This window comes from Tarenaya hassleriana, unplaced genomic scaffold, assembly GCF_000463585.1.
Source record: "Tarenaya hassleriana unplaced genomic scaffold, ASM46358v1 Cleome31, whole genome shotgun sequence".
NCBI classification, from domain to species: Eukaryota; Viridiplantae; Streptophyta; class Magnoliopsida; order Brassicales; family Cleomaceae; genus Tarenaya; species Tarenaya hassleriana.
In genome coordinates, this window is record NW_010966274.1 from 1757613 (window position 1) to 1781762 (window position 24150).

The 24150-nt window shown below is 37.5% G+C and overlaps 3 protein-coding genes across 6 annotated transcripts; 1 reads left to right on the forward strand and 2 right to left on the reverse strand.

Moving 5' to 3' along the window:
* Positions 1-2021: 2021 nt before the first annotated feature.
* Positions 2022-5200, forward strand: LOC104820668. 4 transcript variants are annotated; one of them, XM_010551229.2, is made up of 6 exons: positions 2022-2252; positions 2743-2926; positions 3061-3591; positions 3711-4155; positions 4271-4352; positions 4978-5200. In XM_010551229.2, exons 1-6 carry the CDS (start codon positions 2223-2225, stop codon positions 5182-5184), a joined length of 1479 nt encoding a protein of 492 aa, XP_010549531.1. In that variant the 5' UTR covers positions 2022-2222; the 3' UTR covers positions 5185-5200. The 4 variants fall into 4 exon arrangements, with proteins under 4 accessions (XP_010549531.1, XP_010549533.1, XP_010549532.1 ...); XM_010551231.2 differs by having other exon boundaries at positions 3067-3591; XM_010551230.2 differs by having other exon boundaries at positions 2746-2926.
* A 21-nt stretch (positions 5201-5221) lies between these two features.
* On the reverse strand, positions 5222-9881 carry LOC104820669 (auxin response factor 6-like). The gene is made up of 14 exons (XM_010551234.2): positions 9148-9881; positions 8762-8874; positions 8567-8665; positions 8432-8488; positions 8164-8319; positions 7979-8063; positions 7808-7898; positions 7563-7727; positions 7362-7484; positions 7191-7266; positions 6957-7107; positions 6009-6865; positions 5728-5918; positions 5222-5643 (listed from the first exon to the last, which is right to left on the reverse strand). Exons 1-14 carry the CDS (start codon positions 9188-9190, stop codon positions 5433-5435), a joined length of 2418 nt encoding a protein of 805 aa, XP_010549536.1. The 5' UTR covers positions 9191-9881; the 3' UTR covers positions 5222-5432.
* A 9507-nt stretch (positions 9882-19388) lies between these two features.
* LOC104820671 (protein PLASTID TRANSCRIPTIONALLY ACTIVE 12) lies at positions 19389-23068 on the reverse strand. The gene is made up of 11 exons (XM_010551235.1): positions 22879-23068; positions 22417-22465; positions 22249-22295; positions 21149-21853; positions 20942-21054; positions 20590-20849; positions 20388-20509; positions 20212-20280; positions 20080-20133; positions 19864-19968; positions 19389-19736 (listed from the first exon to the last, which is right to left on the reverse strand). Exons 2-11 carry the CDS (start codon positions 22448-22450, stop codon positions 19638-19640), a joined length of 1608 nt encoding a protein of 535 aa, XP_010549537.1. The 5' UTR covers positions 22451-22465; positions 22879-23068; the 3' UTR covers positions 19389-19637.
* Positions 23069-24150: the final 1082 nt, after the last annotated feature.

Genomic DNA, 24150 nt, shown 5'->3' on the forward strand with positions numbered 1-24150 from the left:
TGGCAAACATTGGTCTCGCTCCTCAATGCCGGAAAAATCGGAGCTACGGAGACTATTTCTGGTATGTGCTCTAATGTCCCTTGGATACTCGACACTGGTGCCTCTCACCACATGACCGGATGTCCTGAGTTGTTGACGAACTTGTCTCCGATGACATCGTCGAGCATCATTCTTCCTGATGGCCGACAATCGTTCGCTTCTCAGTCCGGCTCCGTATTTTTGACAGCGCATCTTCATTTGTCGAATGTGTATCTTGTCGAGGGATTACATGTTAATCTCATCTCCGTCTCTCAACTATTGGACGATCGTGATTGTATAATACAGTTCACTAACCGAATGTGTGTTATTCAGGACCTACGTACGAGGACGCTGATTGGAGCGGGTGAACTCCGAGACGGGCTCTACTTTTTCCGCGGCGTTGACACTGTGGCGGCCGTTGGTTCTTGTGACAAAGTTCCTTTAGACGTGTGGCATCAGCGGTTAGGCCATCCTTCGTTCAAGATAGTAGAGCAAGTTGTCGGAGATGATTGTCGTTCGCATAGTGATTTTTCGGTTGATTCTTGTGATATTTGTTTTCGAGCCAAACAGACTCGTTCTTCGTTTCCATTGAGTTCAAATAAAGCAAGCGAGATTTTTCAGCTAGTACATTGCGATTTATGGGGCCCTTATCGCACACCGGCACATTGCGGTGCTAAATATTTTCTCACCATTGTTGACGACTACTCGCGCGGTGTTTGGCTCTACCTCTTGTCTGATAAGAGCCAGGTTTCACGTCATCTTATTGAGTTCATGGCAATGGTTGATCGACAGTTCAATACGAGAGTTCGTGCAGTTCGTTCTGACAACGGAACCGAGTTTACTTGCATGCGTGACTATTTCTGCAGCCATGGGATAGTGCATGAGACTTCTTGTGTGGATACCCCACAACAAAATGGACGCGCTGAACGGAAGCATCGTCATATTCTGAACGTGGCTCGGGCACTTCTTTTTCAGGGTTGTTTTCCGATCGAGTTTTGGGGAGACTGTGTGCTGACCGCCGGGTTCCTTATCAATCGGACTCCTTCTTCTGTTCTGTCCGGGCGAACGCCGTTCGAAATTATCCATGGGCGCAAACCAGATTATTCTCACCTTCGCACATTGGGTTGTTTATGCTATGCTCACAACAAAGATCATAAAGGCGACAAGTTTTCTTCTCGAAGCATTCGCTGCGCGTTTGTCGGCTACCCGTTTGGCAAGAAAGGATGGCGTCTATATGACCTGGAGAAGAAACATTTTTTTATTTCACGTGACGTCGCCTTCTGCGAAGACCGGTTCCCCTTCGCTGACCCTGTTCCTCTCCAGCAATCCTCTTCGGAAAATCCTGCTCCGGTTTCGTGGCCTGTGTTACTTGAGGAGGACGATATCCCACCTCGCTTGACATCGTTTGCACCATCATCTATTGATCCCTCTTCTACTTCTTCTTCGGCAGATTCCGCGACCAAGCATTCTGATACACCGGCAAATACTCTCCCAGTCGAGGTTTCGAACGATAGGGGGGGCCGTTCCGTTGTCTCCAATATCGCAAACCATGTTCCTGTAGACACAGACGACTTAGGCCGAGGGAAACGTGCCAAGTTCCCTTCCACACGTCTTAAGGACCATGTCATAATAATAATAATAATAATAATAATAATAATAATAATAATAATAATAATAATAATAATAATAGTAATAATAATAATAAGTGGAATAAGTGAAACTTACCCATCCATCACTAGGAAAATATTTCAATTTTTTTTTACTTCAGGAGACAGTACTAAACGATGTCGATTTTGTGGTGAATAAGAAAAGTAAATATGGGACTGAGGAAAAGAAAAAATAAAGTTTGGGGGTGAAAAAAGAAAAAGTAAAAAAAAAAAAAAGTGAATTTTTGGGGAGTGAAGATGATGACGTGGCAGGATCAGAGCGGAGTTGATGTTGGACCGGCGTGAACAAAGAGCTCCCCCTCCATGACTCTCTCCCTCCTCTCCCATTTTCCTTCCGCCAAAAAAAAAAAACTCCAAACTTTTTTTTTTTGTTCACTCATTCTCCATAAATCTCTCTCTATCTCTCTCTTCGGGTGATTGTGTTGAAACTTCGATAGATATCTCTCAATCTATCTGTGTGTACGTATATACATATATACACAGAGAGAGAGAGAGAGAGATTGCACAGAGAGAGAGAGAGGGAGGGAGAGATCTGCAATGGAGTACGAGAGGATAGAGAAGGTTCAGGTAAAAAAACCCACAAGAACCCAACACTGTTCTCGTGTTCATCTTTTACTTCTCTGTTCTGTCCTTGTTATTACAGTGTTTTCTCCATGTTTTCTCCTTTGTCTGTTCCTCTGTTTTCTTGTCTCGTGGAAATCATCGACCGTTGATTTCAGTTCGTCACTGTAAAGGTAGGCTTCAACTTTAACAATGAACGCCCTTTATTACAAAAAAAAAGTTTTTTTTTTACTGGGCGTGTCTTGTTCAAGAATTTCTGCTCAAAGATCGAAACTTTTAAGTTCAATTCCTGCAATTCATCTGCAGAAAGTTTCGTCCTTTTTTTACTAACCTCGGTAATTTTCTGTTAATTCGATGTGGAATTCGATGATTCTGTAAGATTCGATTGTTCAAATCCAAAGATTTTCTTCCAGGTTCGAGAAGATTCGGTCCTAAAGCTGTCACCCTTTAGGGTTCTTAGTTTCGATTGCTCTGATTTCCGGCATTGATTTTGCAGCAGAAGGGCATAATCTCGCCCACGAAGCTGCGAATGAAGCTGATGGGTCCTCACCATAACAGGAAGAAAGAAGGATCCAACGGTAATTCCTCGAGGACTTCTCCTTCGCGGCTCGATGTTCCAGAGGACGCTGAATTGGCCAAGAACAGCTTATTAGCCTCAAGTTCCGATGATACCCGCCACGGTTCGTCGAATTCTGCCCATTTGTTGTTGATTCCAATCGAAATCCGAGTTTCTGTAATGGAAAGTTTGATCATTTCTCGTGATGGGTTTGATCTTTTTTTAGTTCCAGACATGACTGAAGTTTGGTGTTTTTAGTTCCAGTTGCGGTTTCGAATGCGGATGTCGGGGAAGTGAACCTGCCGAGTGAGCCGGAGTCGGGCCAGCATTGCGGCGGGGGAGCCCGAGAGATGGATCGGACGAGATTCCAGCAATTCCGGAAGGGCGATTTGAGCATTGTTCACCCGATGAGACAGCTGGAGGAAGAGAATCTCGATTATGACAGCAATGCTAGCTCGTCGAGTTTCGAGTTTCCCGATGGCGGCGAACGTTCCAACAGAAATCCCGTCCCGGTGTCTTACCCGAGACAGATACCGTCCAAGTGGAATGATGCCGAGAAGTGGATAATGAACCGACAGAATGTGGCGAAGAAGAATGGATCTTTATGTGGACAGGGAAACCGGTTGCCAGTAAGAGTCGCCCCCGAGAATGCAGGTTTCGAGCATAACAACCCGAGGGCAGCTGCGGGCCCCGAGAAGTTCCCGTCGCTTTCCTTCATGTCGGGAAATCAGCCCGCACATAGCAAAAATCTCGGCGAGACGAAGAATTCATCACATGATACAACAGCAGGTATACTATGTACTTCTGGTATATATAACACTAAAGGAGATCCTTACGTTTTGTCGACAAATCGGAGGCTCGATCCGAACATAATAATGTCTTACTTTCCGCAAATTTTTTCCCGGCAGCTGGCCCGACAGTGCGTTCGGTCTGCATGAGAGACATGGGAACCGAAATGACACCTGTAGCGAGTCAAGAACCTTCGAGAACTGCAACACCCGTCGGGGCAGTAACCCCTCTCCGCAGCCCAAATTCTTCTCTTCCGTCGACTCCCCGAGCCATGGGCCAAGAAGAGCCGTCGTCGTCTTTGTCGCAAGACCCGTCGGGGAGCGGGAAAAAGGAACTGTCGGAGCAAGAAATCAAGGTGAGGACGAGAAGAGAGATAGTAGCTCTCGGGGTTAAGCTAGGGAAGATGAACATTGCGGCTTGGGCGAGTAAAGAAGACGGGCAGAATGATAACAATAACCCGGATTCCATCAGGAAAGAACCGAATGTCGAGGAGGTTCAGAGGATCGAGTATGAAAAACGGGCTGCCTCGTGGGAAGAAGCCGAGAAATCGAAGCATACTGCAAGGTTCATATGCTCCATTGAACTGAATAGCTCTCTATAGCTCCTTTGCTTGTTCAAGCGTTCGGTAAATGAACAAGAATTAAGGTTTAATTCTCGTGTTTTCGATCTGAAATTTTAGGTATAAGCGCGAGGAAATCAAGATTCAAGCATGGGAGAGTCAGCAGAAAGCGAAACTCGAGGCAGAAATGCGGCGGATAGAGGTAAGATTAGATAAGAGCATCGATCACGATTTTCTGATGTGACGACAATAGTCGGGTATTCGGGGTGCATGGGTGCTGGGTACCCGAGATTTCCGGTGTACCCTACCTCAGCCTCACCCCTTCGGTTTCTCGGTTAGAGTACCTTATCTCGGCCTTGTGAGAATGCTTCGGGCACCCGCGGCAAAGTCACAATGGCCCGACGGGGTGAGCAACGACGAGTGTCGAGAATTTCTCGCCGGTTAAGAAAAGAGGGGGCAAGATTATGAGAAGGGAGAAAAGCGACGGTGATTCTAGAGGTGATTGTGAAGGGTAGACACGAGGCGAGCTAAGTTAAAGAACCCTAGTTGTAAAACGAAACCCTAATTCCGCCTCATCCTAGGCAATGCAATTGTGGATCTCGCCCCCTCGAAACCCTAATTTTGCCTCTCGCCCTCACAGTCTCGTCGCGGCGCTCTTTCCCCTCAGCACAGATTCATGACCGCTACACCCTGAAATCATACTCGCTGTGTGGCTCATATTCCCATATTTTGGGTACCGTGAGTTCCACGGGATTCGGGTACCCGCAACTTTGTACTCGGTGATCGCAACACATGACATGATATACGGTTGCGTAAATATTGTGCAGGCGAAAGTCGAGCAGATGAAAGCTCAAGCAGAAGCGAAGATGGTGAAGAAAATCGCGATGGCGAGACAAAGGTCCGAAGAGAAGCACGCTGCTGCGGAAGCAAGGAAGGCCCGAGACGCCGAGATGGCAGCAGCTCAAGCTGAGTATATCCGCCAAACCGGCCGAATTCCGGCTTCCGGTTACATGTGCTGTGGTTGGTTCTCATGAGATTGATGTGTTGTCTGAAAAAAAAAAACAGCTTCTGTGTTCTGAGATCCTTGTAATATATATATATAAAAAAAGAGACCATTGTGTTTTTTTGCAAAGCTTTGAAGCAAAAAAAGGAAGCTTGTGTCTCAAGTTAGGGTTTCTGGTTTCTTCCGTAAGGTACAAGCTAACTGTGCATGCAACATCATCGTCATCACTCATCACAGTAGCGAGAGAGTAGAGAAACCCTAAACCGAAAACCGTAGCTTTTAGTAGTCGAAAGAGCTGCCGGCCACCGAGGCAATACCGTTGCCAGGATTTCTCGGGTCATGCGTGTTCCCGAAATCTTCGCAGTTGCCGTTCGTAAGCTTCTTCCGAACGGATGGCTCGGAGCTGAGAGGCTTGAGCCCTCGTTTCCCCATTTCTTGCACTTCTTGTGGCGAAAGTATCTTGATGCACCATACGCTGTTCAAGAACTCCCTGCAGAACCACGAAAAAAAATGGCAGAACGAATGTGATTAGTCGGGAATCGGGAATAACGGGGATAGTTAAGTTGGGAATTACAGCCAAGGGTCATCGCCGAGGAGAAGGACGTCGTTTTCTCGGTCGACGAATACAAGCTGCCAGCCTGATCTCATAGGATCCTCTAATTGGCCTTCAAGGCCGAACATCCGAGCCAACGAGCTTCTCAGCTCGTTGTAGCTACTGTATCTCGATATATCCAGCGATCTTCCGAAGGATCCCGACTTGTATACCTTCCACGAGAAGTAAAACCCGTAACGAATGCTCGGCATATATATGAAACAAGCACAGAAAACGGAGCGAAATCAAGAAAGCAGTTTTACCTTAACAAAGGTTGGGGATTGCGGGTTTTCGAATCCGACGTTTTCCGAAGACTGCGGAAAACCCGATCCATCTATAGACGAGAAATCATTTATGCTCTCGATGCCGATTCCGCTTTGCATCAGAAGAGACGAGGAGTCGATATTGACTCCGAACAGTAGATGGCTATGTAGATCGGCGTTTCCTTCTTGCTCGATCGAGCATTCCCGACCAGGGAACGGAGGCAATGAGACAGAACCCGACGAGACATTACTTTCCTGCGATTGTCCTAACTGCTCCGATCCCAAGGGTAGGAAAGATGAATCAACAACTGCAGCACACTTCAACGGCCAACCGGAAGAAGCCATTGCCAGGGATTCATTCTCTGGAAAGTCACCCAAAAGAGTATGGAACGGAGAAATCGCTGAGCCCATCATCGGATTATTCCCGAGCGAGTCTGAGAACGGCGTAGTGGACGGAAGTGGTGACGCGAGGGACTGAGAGGCGGAAACAAATTCAGACATCAGAGACAAAGGAGAAGAACCAGTGGCTTGTCCCCGAGAGTGAGGTTGTTGGTTTTCCGGCATGCTCGGAAACGTCTGATGAGATAGTCGGTGCTGCGGAATCCGAGGTTGTAATAAAGACACGGGTCTCGTCGAGAAGCTTGAAGGCTCGAGGGCTTTGGAAGGAGGATCAATGCCTCTCATGTCTTGGAAAGCTGCTGCAGCCATGGCTTGATAAAGGTCATTTCCTGTACCGAGCAAGCCCGGAGGATCGAGCCTCGCATGCATCCACGGGTTTACTCCGAAACCCGGAAAGTTTAGAGATTGGAGTCCACGATTGCATGAGCTCATACCTGAATCATCCACGTCTTTCAGACCTATACAGGGACACAAAACAATGAATACATATCTCGGGTGGCAAATCGAGCAAGTAAAAATCGGAACTTTGAGGGATACGGATTCATTTACCATGGAAAGACGAAAGCCCGGGAGGAGGCCACGGACGTTTAAGCCGAAGATGGAACGGAGAAGGGTACATCGGAAACGTTGTCAAAGGCTCGATCTCCCACAAAGAAACCCTAGGTTGTCTCTCACCCGCAGTGGATTCATCCCAGCCAACCTGCATTGATCATTTCAATATACGAACCCGAAAACTCGCGCGTAATAATAACACGAAAACCAGTTTCGGTTTTGGACTTAAACCTTGACAGACCGCCACTGAGAATTTGGCCAACGGACAGGATCCATGTCGCTTATTCCAGTTACCGTGCCCATGTACCTGAAGCATCATCTTCCACAGGATATTCAATCGCGAAATAGAACACGAAAACGAAAAGAAAAAAAAAGGCGGGAACTTTTGACGAGATTGCGTACCGACGAACACTTGAATCTTCGGTTTCGAACATCATCCTAAACCGCATGCCAACCGAGACTCGAGCGTGGTATACAGCTTTAACATACTTGGCCAGTGGTATCACGAATTCAGCCGGGCTTGCCCTGAATTCGTTCAGATTCGATTCTAAGAACGCAACTAATTGTAAACACGACAACAGGCACGGAAAAATGAATCGGTACCTCGGGTTATAGAAGATGGTGAAACGGCTATTCGTGGAAGATGCATGGGCGGCAGCGGCAAGAAGGCCCAAATGCATACTGTCACTTGACAAAACCAATGAAGGCATAATGGTCTGAGGCTGGTTGGCACGTCTTATACCGAGGAGTAGCTGATTCTTATCGTTCCTGATATCCGAGATTCGGATTTATCATAAAGATCGACATATCGAGATGGGTAAAACAGATTGAAAATCTGCAAAACTAACCAGATGAAAAGCACTGAATCACCGGCCACGAGCCTTTTAGCGCTGACGAAAATGCTCCATCCGGTGGTAAGAAGATGCCTCTTGGGCTGACCTGAAAAAACTTCATTATCACTTTGGTTTTCCAATTCTGAAACTACAGAGACACAGCTCGGGTTCTTGCAAGAATCTGACCTCGGAAGATATGTCGGAATTTCCATTCGTTATCGTGCAGATCCCTCGCGATCAGCTCCCGAGCCGGAGGCTGTTGTGTGTAGTCCTGAAGGGAAAAGCATATAACACTAGCGAAAATGAAAAGATATGAATAAATTTATAAGATTTCTGAATTCTGATTTCAGATGAGGAAGAAGATTTACTACCAGTGGAGGTAAAACTTTCTCGGCGGCCCGACGAGGAACGGAAAACCCGCCATGAGTACTTGTATCACTTGCAGTCAAGGTTTTACAGAAATAGTTTGTCGGCTGTCTACTCGGTGAACCTAATTCCACTGGAAAGTAAGGATCTTTTTGCTCTTGCTGCAAAAAAACCCGAAAAGAAAAACAAGATATTCTCATTTCCAGACCCAAAAACAAGATTCAACCATTTCTTTCCTGCCCTGGACACGACATTTTCGAAGAAATCTGGTACCGGGTTTAGCGGCTGCAGAGTCATCTGTGCATAGACCTCATCGGTCTCCACATCCGCCTGAGAAAAAATCGAACAGAAGTCGGAATTCGACGAGAGGAAAACCCACGGAACGAATCAAAGAAACGGGATTCTTACATGCATGGTGACATTGTGAAGCTGACAGATGAGTTGTGGCTGCAAGCTCGGGTAGTTTGGCATTTGAGCATCTGCTTCCTTGTTCGTCGAAGCAGCAACCTAAAGAATCATAAAAAAAGCTTAAAACTTTGAATCGCCCATTATGGTAAAAACAAGCCATGATCATAATTCAGACTGCTAAAACAAGATTCAGACCTGTTCGCTATGTCCCTGTGGAAAATAAACGACCCGGCTTCCGACAGGAGGTAATGAAACAAGAGGACCCGCACAAGCATGCCAAAGCTCAGAATTAAGAACCCTTTTCTCTCCTGCATATTATGGTTCGGACACAGATGACAAATCTCCATGAAACTCATGTAAAGTTTGAACCTTTTCAACACAATCCGCTGCTCGGAACTGATAACGTAAGAAATTAGGCTCTACGTTTCTGCTGACACGTGAAAATTTGGGAAATTTCCTTTTGTTTCGCCAGTAACTAACTTATCAATCAAGAGATTAAGAATCCACTGAAAGGAAAAGAGAGAGAGAGAGAGAGAGAAAGAGAGAGAGAGAGAGAGAGAGAGAGAGAGAGAGAGAGATACCTTCATCTGCTTGAGGATTGAAACTGGAAGAAGACCATCTCATTTTGCCAGATACGGAAATTACTCCAACGTTTTGTTCTTCAAAGATACGAAATTTAAAGATCCCCAAAACAGTTAATCACCACAACGAGAATCCAAAAACCCTAAAACCAGATTTCTCCCAGAGAGGTGGGAAAAACCCATCAACCAAAACCGGATGTGCAGCAGAACAAAACCGCTTTCAGCCTCATAAGCTCGCAATCTTCTTCATGAACAGTTTCACCGGTTTTTTTCCATTAAAGACCGGCCCTTTTTTTAGGTTTCACCAGACAACCATCAAAGCTCACGAGTCAAGAAACACAGATCTCGCTAGCTTCCTCGTCCGACCAGATTTTACCTCAGGAAGATGAAACAAAGAGATCTTTCGAGCTGTCTCGTAGTTTTAATGCTTTTATGATGACTCAAGGTCCAAGGAAACGATGAATGCGAGATTGGGCAGCGAGAAGAACATATGGGCATGCATGGTTAAACTGTGTCAGAACATGGGTACACAAGGGAAAACGCAAAAGACCAGATTCAGACCGAGAAAGAGACAGTTCTATAAATAAAAAAAACCCAAAAAAAATATCAAAGAGATTCAGCTCCTCGAGCCTTTCTCCGGTACGAATACGACTGAGAAGTCGCTGGAGATTGTAGTGACGACGACGACCATGTTGCTGCTACAAAAGCTGCTCAAGCTTCTACTCTCTCTCTCTCTCTCTCTCTCTCTCTCGGCACTCTGTTTTATTTGACTGAAAGCGACAACAATGGCTGTTTCCGACCCGGACCCAGAAACGGGTCGGGTCTTAATTTTGCTGCAATTTGATATCCAGGAAGGGAAACTATATATATTTACAATTATACCCCTACTCTTCGCTTTTACCACTTTTTTATACCACAAACTTTTAAAATTCAATGCGTCGATGTAAAAATTGATTATTGAATAATAATAATAATATATGTGATTAATATATTATTTAAATATTTACGTTAGTCCGTGGGTATATATATTTAATACGACGTACCACAAACATCTGTCACTAATCTTTACAACATTTAACAGAATTTTAGAGATGTTTGAGTTTGATCATTTGCCACAAAACAGAACAGTAGATGTAATTAATTTACGAATTATATTTCATGTAAAAATCTTTAGGTTTTATACGTATAATAGAGTTATTTGTGACAAATGTACATGCAATGAATATGTCAAGATTATTTAAAGAATAAAATCGAGAATCTTATGCTTTTGTATTAAAGAGCCATTACACTTTTGGCTATATTATTATTATTATTATTATTATTATTATTATTATTATTATTATTATTTTCCTTGTTTGATAGCATGAAAATGAAAAGTGTATGAATGTAAATAATTCAGCATAGATAACGAAATCACCTGAGGAAAATGACATGACGTACTTTAAGATTTTTAGGGTTTCGGATTTGATGTCTTTTTCTTTGTTTTCAAAAAATGTTTTTATTTTTTGGATAATTATTTTTAAAAAGATAAATAAATATCACGACGTGTGTGGATTACAATCTTTGGAATTTGCATGTGGAGGAAGGCAAACTCCGAAAAAGGGAATAACTCCCTGATTATATGACGTTTTTTATTATAATATTTTTGTTTTAAAATAAATGATTTTTTGAAATTTTTCATGTAATTTTTAATATTTTCTATATTTATTCCAAATGAATAATATTTAAATTTTTTATATATTTAGAAATAACAATCCCTAAACCCTAAACCCTAAACCTATTTAGGTAAAACCCCTAAAAAACCTCCAACTTACAAAAATATATACAAATAAATCTTCAACTTGAAAAACTATCATTCAATCCCCGAACTTGTAACTTGTCACTGAATAAAACTTCGAACTTGCAAATTATTGCTCTAATAAACCTTTGACCGGTTTGACCATAATTTCAAACGATCGGAAATCTACGTATTGACGGATTGTTGATGTCAATAATTTGCAAGTTCGAGGTTTTATTCAGTGACAAGTTACAAGTTTGGGGATTGAATGATAGTTTTTCAAGTTGAAGGTTTATTTGTATATATTTTAAGTTGGAGGTTTTTTCATGATAAATAAGGATATTTTGGACAAATCATTATTTTTTTGAATTTGTGTGTTCATCTAAAATGAAACGGATGAAGTATTTTTTGATGATAAGATATTAAGATTGATCAATAAAAAAAATGAGTTGTAAATTGTAAATTCGATCATTTCTAGTTGAAAACAGTCGAAGAAATTATGGGGGTCGACAAATAGTAGATGCATAATTAATTAATTAGGACTCCGTATTTTGGCTTTTTTAATCTTGATTCAGTTATTTTATTTTCAGTATCGTTATTATTTAATAAAAAACATTTTCACTAATTTTATATCAAGCTCATCTTCTTTTTATTTCATATTATATCAAGCCAATTGGGTGATTTAAAAATATACTTTCTCTTCCCAAACTTGAAGTTCGAATTTGGGGCGGGACATACGTTTTGCATAGCCTTTTATCGATTGATTCTATCCAAATTTGGGTTATAAATATCTTCTTAACTTACAATATGTTATAATACGAATGTTTTCTTATTAAATTTGACAAAATTCAAACATCAAAATAATCGGATCGAATTTGAATCCAAAATCTAAACTCTATCCATATTTTGATGTAACGACGCATGCCTGAAAATCTTTTTTCATTAAAAACGGCTTTCATGGATCTTTACCATTCATATTATGCGTTTCCAATTTAAATACATGAAAAATTGTTATGTGAAGTGCAATGCAACATTGTGTTTTTAATGAATTTCACATTTCGGGGAAAAAAAAAAGACTTCTAAATTGTGGTTTTAGGATCTGACTTATTTCCAATATAAAATATTAGGGAATATCCCAAAATAATATCTGAACTTCTCAATTTTGACAAAATAAAATCTGAATTTTGTTTTTTATCAAATAAAATCTGAACTTTATAATCTTTGTCATTTTTAACCCTATTGTTGACGTGGCGTTCCGACATCCTACGTGGCAAGTCAACATTTTGACCGTATTTGACACATCATCGTCCACGTGTCACGATATCGGAATGCCACGTCAGCAACATGGTTAAAAATGATAAAGATTATAAAGTTCAGATTTATTTTTGACTAAAAAATGAAGTTCAGTTTTTATTTGATAAAAAACAAAGTTTAGGTTTTATTTTGTCAAAATTGAAAAGTTCAGGTATTATTTTGGGATTTTCCCAAAATGTTATATAAACTTCAAAAAAAAAAAGAATCGCAACATATCATTGAAGGGTTAATCCCACAAAAAACTCCAAATTTGTTAAAATATTCCATATAAAACCCTGAACTTGTAATCTCTCACAAAAAACCCTGAATTTAGTAAAAACTTTCACAAAAATTACAAACTTACATATTTCTTCCATATAAAACCTTTGACTTGTTTGACAAAAAATTTTGATGACGTGGTACGACAGATTACTAACATGGCGCTGACTGAGTTAACATGTCAACGCCACACCATCATTTTAAAAATTTAAATATAAATTTCTAATTTTTGGTCATATATATATATATATATATATTAAGTTTGTAATTTAAAATTTTAAATACACAAATATATATACCTATATACAAACATACATATATATTTTTATCAAATATACATATATATATACCTATATACATACATACATATATATATTTTTTTATCAAATATCTATATATATATACCTATATATATACATACATATATATATTTTTTTATCAAATATCTGTACATATATATATATATATTTGTTCATATATATTTTTATCAAATATTTAAATTTTTGAAATGATGACGTGACGTTGACGTGTCAACCCAGTCAGCGCCATGTCAGTAATCCATCGTGCCACATCAACAAAAATTTTGGTCAAACAAATCAAAGGTTTTACATGGAAGAAAATCATAAGTTTATAATTTTTGTGGAAGTTTTTACCAAATTCACAGTTTTTTGTAGAAGATTGTAAGTTCAGGGTTTTATATGGAACATTTTAACAAGTTTGGGGTTTTTTTGTGGGATTAACCCTATCATTAAATATTTTATATATATATATATATATATATATTGTGTGTGTGGTTTCACCGAGATTCTCGTTTCTCTTTTGCCACAACATAGAGAACTGAAATCTTACCAAAAATACAAACATTGGGAATGAATGTTAGGACGTGGCATTGCCAATGCCATTCAAAATTATATATAATATGTGCATTGCATAGATTCATTTATTTATTCACTTATCTATTTGTCCAAGGAATCCCATTAAATATAATCATAAATAGTACATATTTTCAGCAACTTACATAAATTATATATATATATATACACACACTGCACACACACGCGCGCATATATATAATCATTATGCTTGGAAAATTATAACGTATTAAGGAAAGGGAAAATGATAAAGATTAAAAAAGAAAAAGAAAAAACCAAAGTTTATGTTATCTTTTAGGGAAAATTCCAAAAAAATTATCGAACTTGGAGATAGCTGACATATTAATATCGAACTTTTCCAACTTCCAAATTAAATATGAACTCGTCGATTTTCACACAAAAAATATTGAATTTGTAAATCTTTGACAAAAACCTCATCGACGTTAAACGGTGTTAAATCGACCAACGGTTGAGCTGACGTGGCAGATGACTCAACGCCTCGTCATCCGCCACGTCATCCGTCACGTCAGAAAAATATTTTTAGAATAAAAAATAAAAAATATTAAATAATAAAAAGAAAAATAATAAAAAAATTTAAAATTAAAATTTTAAAAACAAAATTTTAAATAAAAATAAAAAACTAAAATTTAAAATTCAAATTTAAAATTTAAAATTCAAATTTAAAATAAAAAATAAAAAATAAAAACAAAAAGAGACCATTGTGTTTAATATATATATATATATAGTTGTGTATATATTTTATATTTTTTTATATCTATTTATATACATAAATATATATATACATATATATATATATGAATTTGTGAATGTAAGTATATATATGTTTATGTATATATGCTTATATATAACATTAAATATTAAATTTGTATATATATATATATGTATATATATATACATAAACATATTTAATTTTTAAGATTATATATATGTCTATATATATTGCACATAAATTGTATATTTTTTAATTTTAAATTTTTATGTTTAAATTTTTATTTTAAATTTTAAATTTCATTTTTTATTTTATTTTTTTCTTTCTCTTTTTAATTTTTATTATTTTTTATTTTATTTTTTAATTATAATTCGAATTATTTTTATTTTTTTAAGAAAATGTTTATCTGACGTGGCGGATGACGAGATGTTGAGTCATCCACCACGTCAGCTCGACCGTTGGTCGATTTAACGCCGTTTAACGTCGATGAGGTTTTTCTCAAAGATTTACAAGTTCAATATTTTTTGTGTCAAAATCGACGAGTTCATACTTAATTTGAAAGTTGGAAAAGTTCGATATTAATATGTCAGCTATCTCTAAATTCGATAATTTTTTTGGGATTTTCCCTATCTTTTAATAAATGGGAAGTGAAAAAGCAAAACCCTAATAAGAGAGAAAGGACCCATTCATGCATGTCCCCTCCAAGAGACGGTCATGGCCCATCTCACATTCACATGTGCACGTCCCTGTTTTATGTTTTCTGATGTGATTATTTGTATGTTTTATGTCAATGGTTATTTTAAAATGTTTTTCTACCTTCGTTTTTTTATACATTGTATATATCTATATAAGATAATATCTTCATGACACTTGTCCATTTATGGTCAGTGGAACTGTGAAAGCTGTCTTGTAATATAACATTTTATTTATTTATTTATAAAAAGGGCATCACGCAATCATGCATTTCATTCAATTCGACCCCATACATTGACCATAGATACTTATGTATAAACATATACGTATACATATACAGCAAAACACACACATATATATACACGCATGTGCGTACACAAGAATGGAACCCTAGAAACTAGAAGCATGCAACCAAAGTTATAGCATAGGATAGGTACATGAACGTACTTAGTTCATGTTTGCAACACACATATGCACACATGCTGACGTCACTTCTCACCTTCCATAATCTCCCTTTTTTTTCTGAATATAAACTTTTTATGAATTATTAATTGGATGTATGTGCAACTTAATAATAATGTGATTCCAAATGACAAAGAATCGAATTAATATAATTTAGAGTTTTTAGAGATAAAGTTAGAACATTGAGTTGGTGATATATATATATATATATATATTGTTGTGGTTCTCGGCCTTCGATCCCTCACAGACTCACTCCGATTTCACCCTCGTTTGAGCCAAGAACCGAGAAGAGAGGAGGGAGACACGCGATATACGAGTTCGGTACCGAGCCCTAACACTCGGTACCTACGTCTCGGGAAGAGGAAGTGTGTGTCTAGGGTTACAGAACAAGATCTCCGCCGGAAAACGATCGGAGATCGATTCCGGCGCACGGTGCGAAGAATCGCCACCGCGAGAGAGATAAGAACCACAAAACAAGAAGAAAGACCAAGTCTGTGACAATCCGAAAAACCCTAGGGCTCGTTAACACGCCCCTTACAGATTTACCAAATTACCCTTAATGCCACGACGCCGTTTTGTTCACTCCGCTTTGAGAAACACGGAACCCTTGAACTGAATCCAAGTCTCTCGAAACCTCTCTCTCGCTCGGAGGTTTTGTCAAAGATACTTTCAACATATGTATATAAGATTCGGGATTAAACATCTCAGTTTTAAATATGTTGTGTTTTATAAAAAAATATATATATTTAGTTTTTACATCGTATTTTGTGATTGGATTAAAATTTAATTTATTTTCTATTTATTTATATATTTAAATTAATTGGATTTGATTATTTTTTATAATCTGAAAGTTTATTGGATTTGATTATTATATTAGTTCAATATATTTCAATAATTTATATATTGAAATCAATTCTGATATAACTATATAGTAGTTAGATAGGTTGTATTTTGTGTTTAATATTCAAATGTGAAATCTAAATCAGTTTTGCTGAAAAATATGAAATAATTTTAGAAATGCTGAGAATGTGAAAAAAAAAAGTGGGTTTTTTTAATAAATTTTAGTGGGGCTTTCCGAAAATAGGGAAAGTGGGAGAGAAAAAGGGAGAAATATAAAATAAAATAAAATTAAAGCTGCTAGATTTGTGGGACCTACCATAATTCCTCGAATAGATTTCCACGTCCCATCTCCTTGACATTATTCTATTATTTTCTCACACACGCACGTATATTGTATGTATGTATATATGTATGTATGTATGTATGTATGTATGTATGTATGTATGTATGTATGTATGTATGTATGTATGTATGTATGTATGTATGTATGTATGTATGTATGTATGTATGTCGTCTTCTATGATGTGTTGCGTGTATGAAATTATACGCGGGGTAACTTAAGAGTGGAAAATTAACGTCTTTACAGCGATTAATTTGATAAAATTGGAAAGCTAATTAGGGTAATTTAAAAGGTTTATACAGTTTCAGAATAAGAAGTTTCTTAACCAATCGATAAAAAAAAGGCTTAATTTTTGTTTATTTTTCTCTCCATTGATTATTGTTGTTCGGATTCATAAATCGCTAATCTCGCTCATGATGATGTTAGATTACAAAATATTATTATTGTTTTTATTTTTTTGTATCATATAATATATATGTATTATAATTTTGTTTAAGTAAAATAAAATATCTAACTAATAAAAAAACAGTACGCAAGCTTTTTCCTTATTTTCTTTAAGAAAGTAACTTACAATCCGGATGTTTTATATACGGACTTGCTATCTATTTGTTACATGTATGTGTGTGTATATATATATATTATATATATAGGGTTTAGGGTTTAGGGTTTAGGGTATATACATATAATGGCATCCTAATTTATTCAATTAGAATCGAGAGAAAAAAAGAGACATCAATGCTTTATATATTATCACATTTGATAAGCCCATTACACATTTGAAATTTTGGACCGACAATCCACCTCCGTTTCTAAATAAGTTGGATATTTTATTGAAGTTGGATATTTTTAATTAAAAGCAAAATTATAAATTTTCATAAAAAAAAATAAACATAAAACATTGATATTTTTTTTTATTATATAATGGTATATATGTTGATCCATTCTGATTATAAAAATATTTCACCATTATGTATAAGCTAATTATAAATATATAAAGAAAAGGGAAAGTTATATTAAAAAGCTACAAAATGAAATGAGATATATAATGATGAAATTCTAAAAACCACGACATTGTATCGATAAAGAAAAGATACCTTAAATGATTCATTTTCTCTCTTTTAAGGATGTTTTCTTTAGTTAGAGCATATTGAACCATCTTTTTGTCGGAAAAATAAAATATATAAATATTAACATTTCTTTAGTTCCACAAATAAATTAGATTGCAAGCCAAGAAATTAATTCCAATTTTTGACAAAAAAAAAGAAATTAATTCCAACGGAAAATTATTGTACCAACATGATTAATACGAGCAGTACCATACGCTTATATAATCATATTGATAAAAAAAAACTATACGGAAAATCGACAAAGCATGTGATCGTGATTTACAATAATACGTTTTTTTTTAATAATTTGAGGATTTTGTTTTAGTAAAAAATGTATATGTTTTTTGGCTGCATAGACGGATTAATTATAAATTTAGAATTATTTCCTTGATTTATTGAGATTGAGTCATGAATAATGGTGATATCATATCTTTTTTATATATTAAATTTTATCCAATAATCAAGATCGAGTGGTTCAACCGGTAAGGAAGAGTTTAAAATTTATTTCAAATCCAGATTCGAGTCTTCACTTGTGAGGAGAGCGTTCAAATAAAATTTTTCAATTTTTCGATTTTCTGAAAGATGTAGTTGGACCAAAGAAATTATGAATTTTCAGATTATAAAAAAAAAATTAATCAAAAATAATTATGAATTATAAAATTTACTAGAGACTAATAAAATAGCACACAACCAAAGATTGTTTTTCCTAACCTCGTAAGAGAATTATATCATGACAAAAAGACAATACATTAGAAAAAGGTAAAACCCCTAAAAAACCCCAAACTTGCAAAAATATATACAAATAAACCTTCAACTTGAAAAACTATCATTCAATCCCCGAACTTGTAACTTGTCACTGAATAAAACCTCAAACTTACAAATTATTGTTCTAATAAACTTTTGACCGGTTTGACCACAATTTCAGACGATCGAAAATCTACGTATTAACGGATTGATGATGTCACCTTATACACGTTATCAATTTTAATTTAAAAAATGATATCAGCAATCCGTCAATACGTGGATTTCCGATCGTTTGAAATTGTGGTCAAACCGGTCAAAGGTTTATTAGAGCAATAATTTGCAAGTTCGAGGTCTTATTCAGTGACAAATTACAAGTTCGGGGATTAAATGACAGTTTTTCAAGTTGAAGATTTATTTGTATATATTTTTGGAAGTTTGAGGTTTTTTTAGGATTTTACCCTTAAAAAAATGTTAATTACGATGTTTTAAATCAAGGGGCCCACACCCTTAATCAATTAAATCCACACAGGAAAAGAAAAGTCAAAGAGATGCTTAAAAGAGTTGATTAACAATGATTAGCGATATGATAATTAAAATAGACATTTATAATCTTTGTCTAATTTAGTTTAAAGCATTTTTGTTATTAGTGCTAATTATTTAGGGTCTCGTAAGTATTTAAGGACATGCTTTTATTAGGTTATTTTCCCATATTTGAGCAATTCCACGAATGTAAAAAGCTATAGTCAAACGCAATCTTAATTATCATATTTTAATATTGATTTCGGTCAATGTATAATAATTTAATCACTGACGATAATTAAAAGAAAATTGAAAAATAAAAAGAAAGCATGTCCTTTGCCATCCATTAACATCCTCGTATCTATGTTTCTTTTTCTTTTGTAAAAAAATATAAATGTCTCGATTGTTCGTATTTATCATTGTATTATAAGTTTATAACCCAAACGATCTAACCGTATTTTATAATTATATTTAATATTAACATTTTAAAGATTTGATTTGATAATATATTTACAAATATTTTTATCGTCTTTATGCTTAACCATAATCTTACAATTTCAATGAGTTCTCTCTGAAGAGAATAAAAGATTTGAGAGCAAGCATGTATATGAAGGTTACAATACCATATTCCAAAGTAAACCGGGATCTCTTCCGGTTGACTCATAACCGAACCAAAATGAACTGAACCAAACCGAAAATGGGCAATGAGTACGAAACCAGTCCTAAACCGCTCAAAACCAAACCTGAAACCGTTTGATTACAACTTTGATTTTCCAATTTGACCACCATTGGTTAACATAAACCGAAAACTTGTACCAAACCGACCGGTTCCGTCTTACTCTTCCTCTTCAAAGTCCAAGAGAAAATCGGTTAGGTTCTCCGATTCATCTACGGCCTCTTCTAGAGACATGCCACCTTCCTTCTTCGGCTTAGGCTGCTCAATCAAAACACAAAACCCCATATGTACATATATATACATACGTATATATATGTGTTTGTGTGTGTACATATTTGTGTATGTATATGCGTGTATGTATGTGATCCCGAGTTTGAGACTTTACCTTGGATTTTCGAAGCTCGGGCGTGCTTTTCAGAACACTCCAGTTCCGAGGGACTTTCTCGTCTTCTTCCTCCGATTCATCGCCCTCGTTCTCATCTTCCTCGTCCTGTAAATTGTCGAATCCAATCAAATTCAAATATCATCGACAATGTCAAGAAAACTCGACGAAAATAACATATAAAGGGCCGCTGTCACGATGAAAAATGGCGATACTTGCGTCGTTTTCACCAATATCCACGGCTTGTGCCATAGCTTCGTCAATGTCCGGTTCCTAATCAACAAACCTTAGATTAGATTTGCAGGTAAAGGCGGGATCTTGATCGATTCTATAGGAAAACGAGTCAATTACCTCGAGTTGCTCGGGTTTTCCTTTCGCTTGAAGCATTTCGTGCTCCTCTCTTGAGATTATTTTTCCGTGCTAACCAATCAAACAAAGGGTTTCTCAGTATGATTTCACCGTACAGAACAAGAAACCGCTGCGGAAAACGAGGGGACGGGCAAGAACTTTGATCCAAGAACACCGACCTCCTTCAGATAAGCAAGCATATTTGGTGTCGGTTCATGAAAATCCGGTCCCCTGTAATCAATTATCTCGTTTGGATCCTGAATGTAGTTGATTGTCGGGTAGACAGGATCTCCGCCCCATACTGCAAGAAACCGAAAAGAGAAAACGGTGGAAAAAAGACGATAAGGGCATAACATTATCGGCTATCGGATATTTGCGTACTTTGCTTTATTTGCTCCTCCTTCATCCGCATTGCTAAAGGATCTCTCTTGATCCGAATATCGGTTCCCATCATTATCCGATATTCTCGATCAGTTTGATGACAGAACATCTCGATCAGCTGTTCGGTTTCGTCTTCGCCCGTCTCTTCGTAATGTTTCTGTATGGCTTCTCGTGACGTGTCTCTTTTCCACGCTTTCACCCATTCAGAGTAAAAAGCCATCGGGCCTTCTCTTGCCAGTCTCTCTCGCTCGGCTTGCAGCCTTGGAAACCCCGGAAAGTTGTCGGAAAGGAAAATTCGAAGAACGAAACAAACGGGTTTGATCCGAAAGTCTATATATATGAGTATATGTACCTTTCTTCCTTGAAAATATGGCGTCTAGCTCTGTAAAGAGATGCTTCTGTGAGTGTCGGTTCTTTCCCATAGAGCTTGATTTGCCCTGTTTCCGCCATTGCCTTGAGAAAAACCTGCGAAAAAATCGAATATTTAAGTGAATACGATCATTGTGTGGGTGCAAGGAAGAGATATTCCAATGCCAAATCCCGAAAGTCAGAGCTAAACCGTTTCAACGTCGGGGCGCTTTCTCTGCCATCTCGACCATTGTTCCTTCTCCGGCTTTCTCCAGTTCCACCACAGTTCGTCACTCGTGAGGGTCTGCTCTATCGTTTTCTTTTTCTTGGGATCGATAAAAGGGTGAGGCCGTCCAAGTTTCTTGTCTAGTTCGTACCCGTCTTCTTCCACTTCTTCTTCCTCGTTTTGTGTCTTAAAGACAACAAACTCGTTCAAAGAATCGTTTCCCTCTTCACCGGCATCTTCACTATCATCAGAATCCAATACTCCAGTTGACTCAGCAGTCCCGTTTTCGTCCGATTCATCGCTCGTTGCACATATCTCAGATGCTTTTCTGTTCTTCTTTCTCCGACTCCCGGGATTTTTGCCAAATGATGGGGAACTTGTAGAGTCGCCAGCTGGCTCGGGAGCCCTAGCAGCCCTAACCCGACTCGACGTCCCTTCCGGCCAGTAATCCTCTCCCGGAATGCTTGCTCGGGCACCCGATGCAGGTTCAAGTCTTCCAGAAGTTGAATCCATGTAACTATGATACGGAGGCCGCTCAACCGATACATACTCATGTCCTTCATCGTCCTTTCTGTATCCTTCATCCTCATCCTCATCCTCCTTCTTGCATTTGATACAGCGACTTGGAGGATTACTAGCAGTGATACCGACACTTAATGTCTTGATCGGGAACGTGCATACACTTCTTGCCTGCACGGGACATGGAAAAACACATCATTTGCTCAAACAAGAACGACGTTTTTCCATACAACTAAGCCGTTTCACGTAAACCAAACGAAGAAAGATTCTTCCTTTTTCATTTCTATCGAAATATAACAGCGATCCCGAAGAATTGCTTGCACTCGAATCGAAAACCCTTCACATAAACGACCAACCCAGTTCGTGTTCGTATCCCCATCTAGTGAGGGTGCTCGGGAAGGGAATATATTAGGTCGTCTTACCCCTACATTTTATATAGAGAGACAGATTCGAACCCGCGACCTCAGACCCCACGGTAAACGGTTTTACCGCTGAACAGATTGTTCTACAATCATCAAATCAAACACTAAAAGACGACGATGAGAATTGAGATTTTCAGGACCAACCTGAAGAACACAGTAACCCGGCTTTCCCATGTCCACAGACATCAAATCTGCAGAACGAAGCATAGCCATATTTCAACTCAAGATACCGAAAACAGCCGAAGAAAAACCGAAACAGAAGAAAGATTCCGACACAAATACAAAGTTTTCAGCTACTGATTGATCATATACCTCGGTAGAACCATGTGGTCGATATAGAAGCCATGAAATCTCTACAGCACTGTACAGAAACACGTACACGTTAGCATAAACCAGAATCCTCTTTCGTCATTCCATGCAATTAGCACACAGAATCCACAGTTACCAGGAGACGAATCAATGTACAGAAACGAGACATTCTTTGTCTTTTCTTCAACATAACCATTTATGACAAAACTCAAGAAGATATCATCACCCGGCAACTTTATGATAATGTTCTGTAAAAGTTAATGGATAACCCTAAACTACGAGAAGTGAACAAAAACTATGAAACTGGAAGAAACCCAGTAACGGAAGAATCAAACCGAGGGAAAATTTTCCGGGAAAATCGAATCTTTATGCTATTCTACGAAGTTTCACGCTCGTACGACATCAGAGAATCCGTTTGACGAAGCGAGGAGGAAGGTAACAAAATCGAGAAGAAGTTTCTTTTACCTCTGTCGCTATTGAGACTGAATTAGGGCTTTAACGGAGGAACAAGGAGCAGAATTCTTGGTGGGGTTACGCCATGGAAGAAGGGTTGTCGAGGTTTAGGAGTTTCTCAGGGTAAAGCTTCGACCTCTCTCTCATGGAGGATTTTTTCTCAGAAGGGGTTTTAGTTTTAGGCTTTTAGCTAAGGTTTTAATTTTTCAGTTCTACTTTATCCATTATATTTCCTCCTAAAATATGTATAATAAAATAAAATTTAAAAAAAAAACGTATTTCTATTTAGAAAAACATATTTTCCTATCAATTTCACATTTTAAAAAATTGAATTTATTCTTACATCATAATACTACATTATCTGAATAAAAAATCCACACCAATCAATCACAAACTATCATATACCATTAAACTATGGAATTGATATAATAGAAAAAAAAAAAAAAACCAAATCAATGCGAGAGAATTAGGGTGATCCGATTTGAACCCGTAATCGGTTCGAAGGTTTTAGGTTTGGATTGGGTCGGTTTGGATCGGACCTATAAATTTTAGATTTGAATTGGGTCGGGTCGGATCGGACCAACCCGCTCAATTCTTTTGTAATTTTTATCCTTTTCAATTATTATTTTAGAAAAAATAATAAGACTTTCAAGACGGTCCAAATCGGATCCGAAACTCGAATTGAGCTCGATCCAAAAGCCTAAGTATTTTCGGACCGAAAAACTTATACGTAAAATCTGACATTTTTCGAGTGGTTTCGAGCCGAAATTCGGGTATACTGAGTATAACTTAATAATTATAATGTTTTTAAGACCAAACTAAAATAAATAGAATTGTATATGAAAATATCAAAAGAAATCAAAGAAAGTAAACTATTTTAAAAAAAAATTAAATATGAATAGTTTTTAAAGAGAAAAAAATTAAAATAAAAAATAATTGAAACGGAATTCAAATCCTTGGCCCTAATTATATCTCTTTACGTGTGTATCATCAATATATAAATTTTATAGGCCTCATACATAAAATCATGGGCCGACCCATTCATAAGGAGAGCCCAAACTCAAACCCAAGCCCAAGTACCATGTAAATTGGCAATTATGTGAAAATCAAAGGGAAATTTTCATCAATTTATCCAAATGTGTAATATAAAATACCTCAATTTACATATTGCCAAATAAATAATTCAATTCAGTCAACTTATATCAAATAAACACCAATTTAGTCTATTTAGCATAAATTGATACTCTAATCATCGATTGGGTATCTATCTAACATAAATTGATT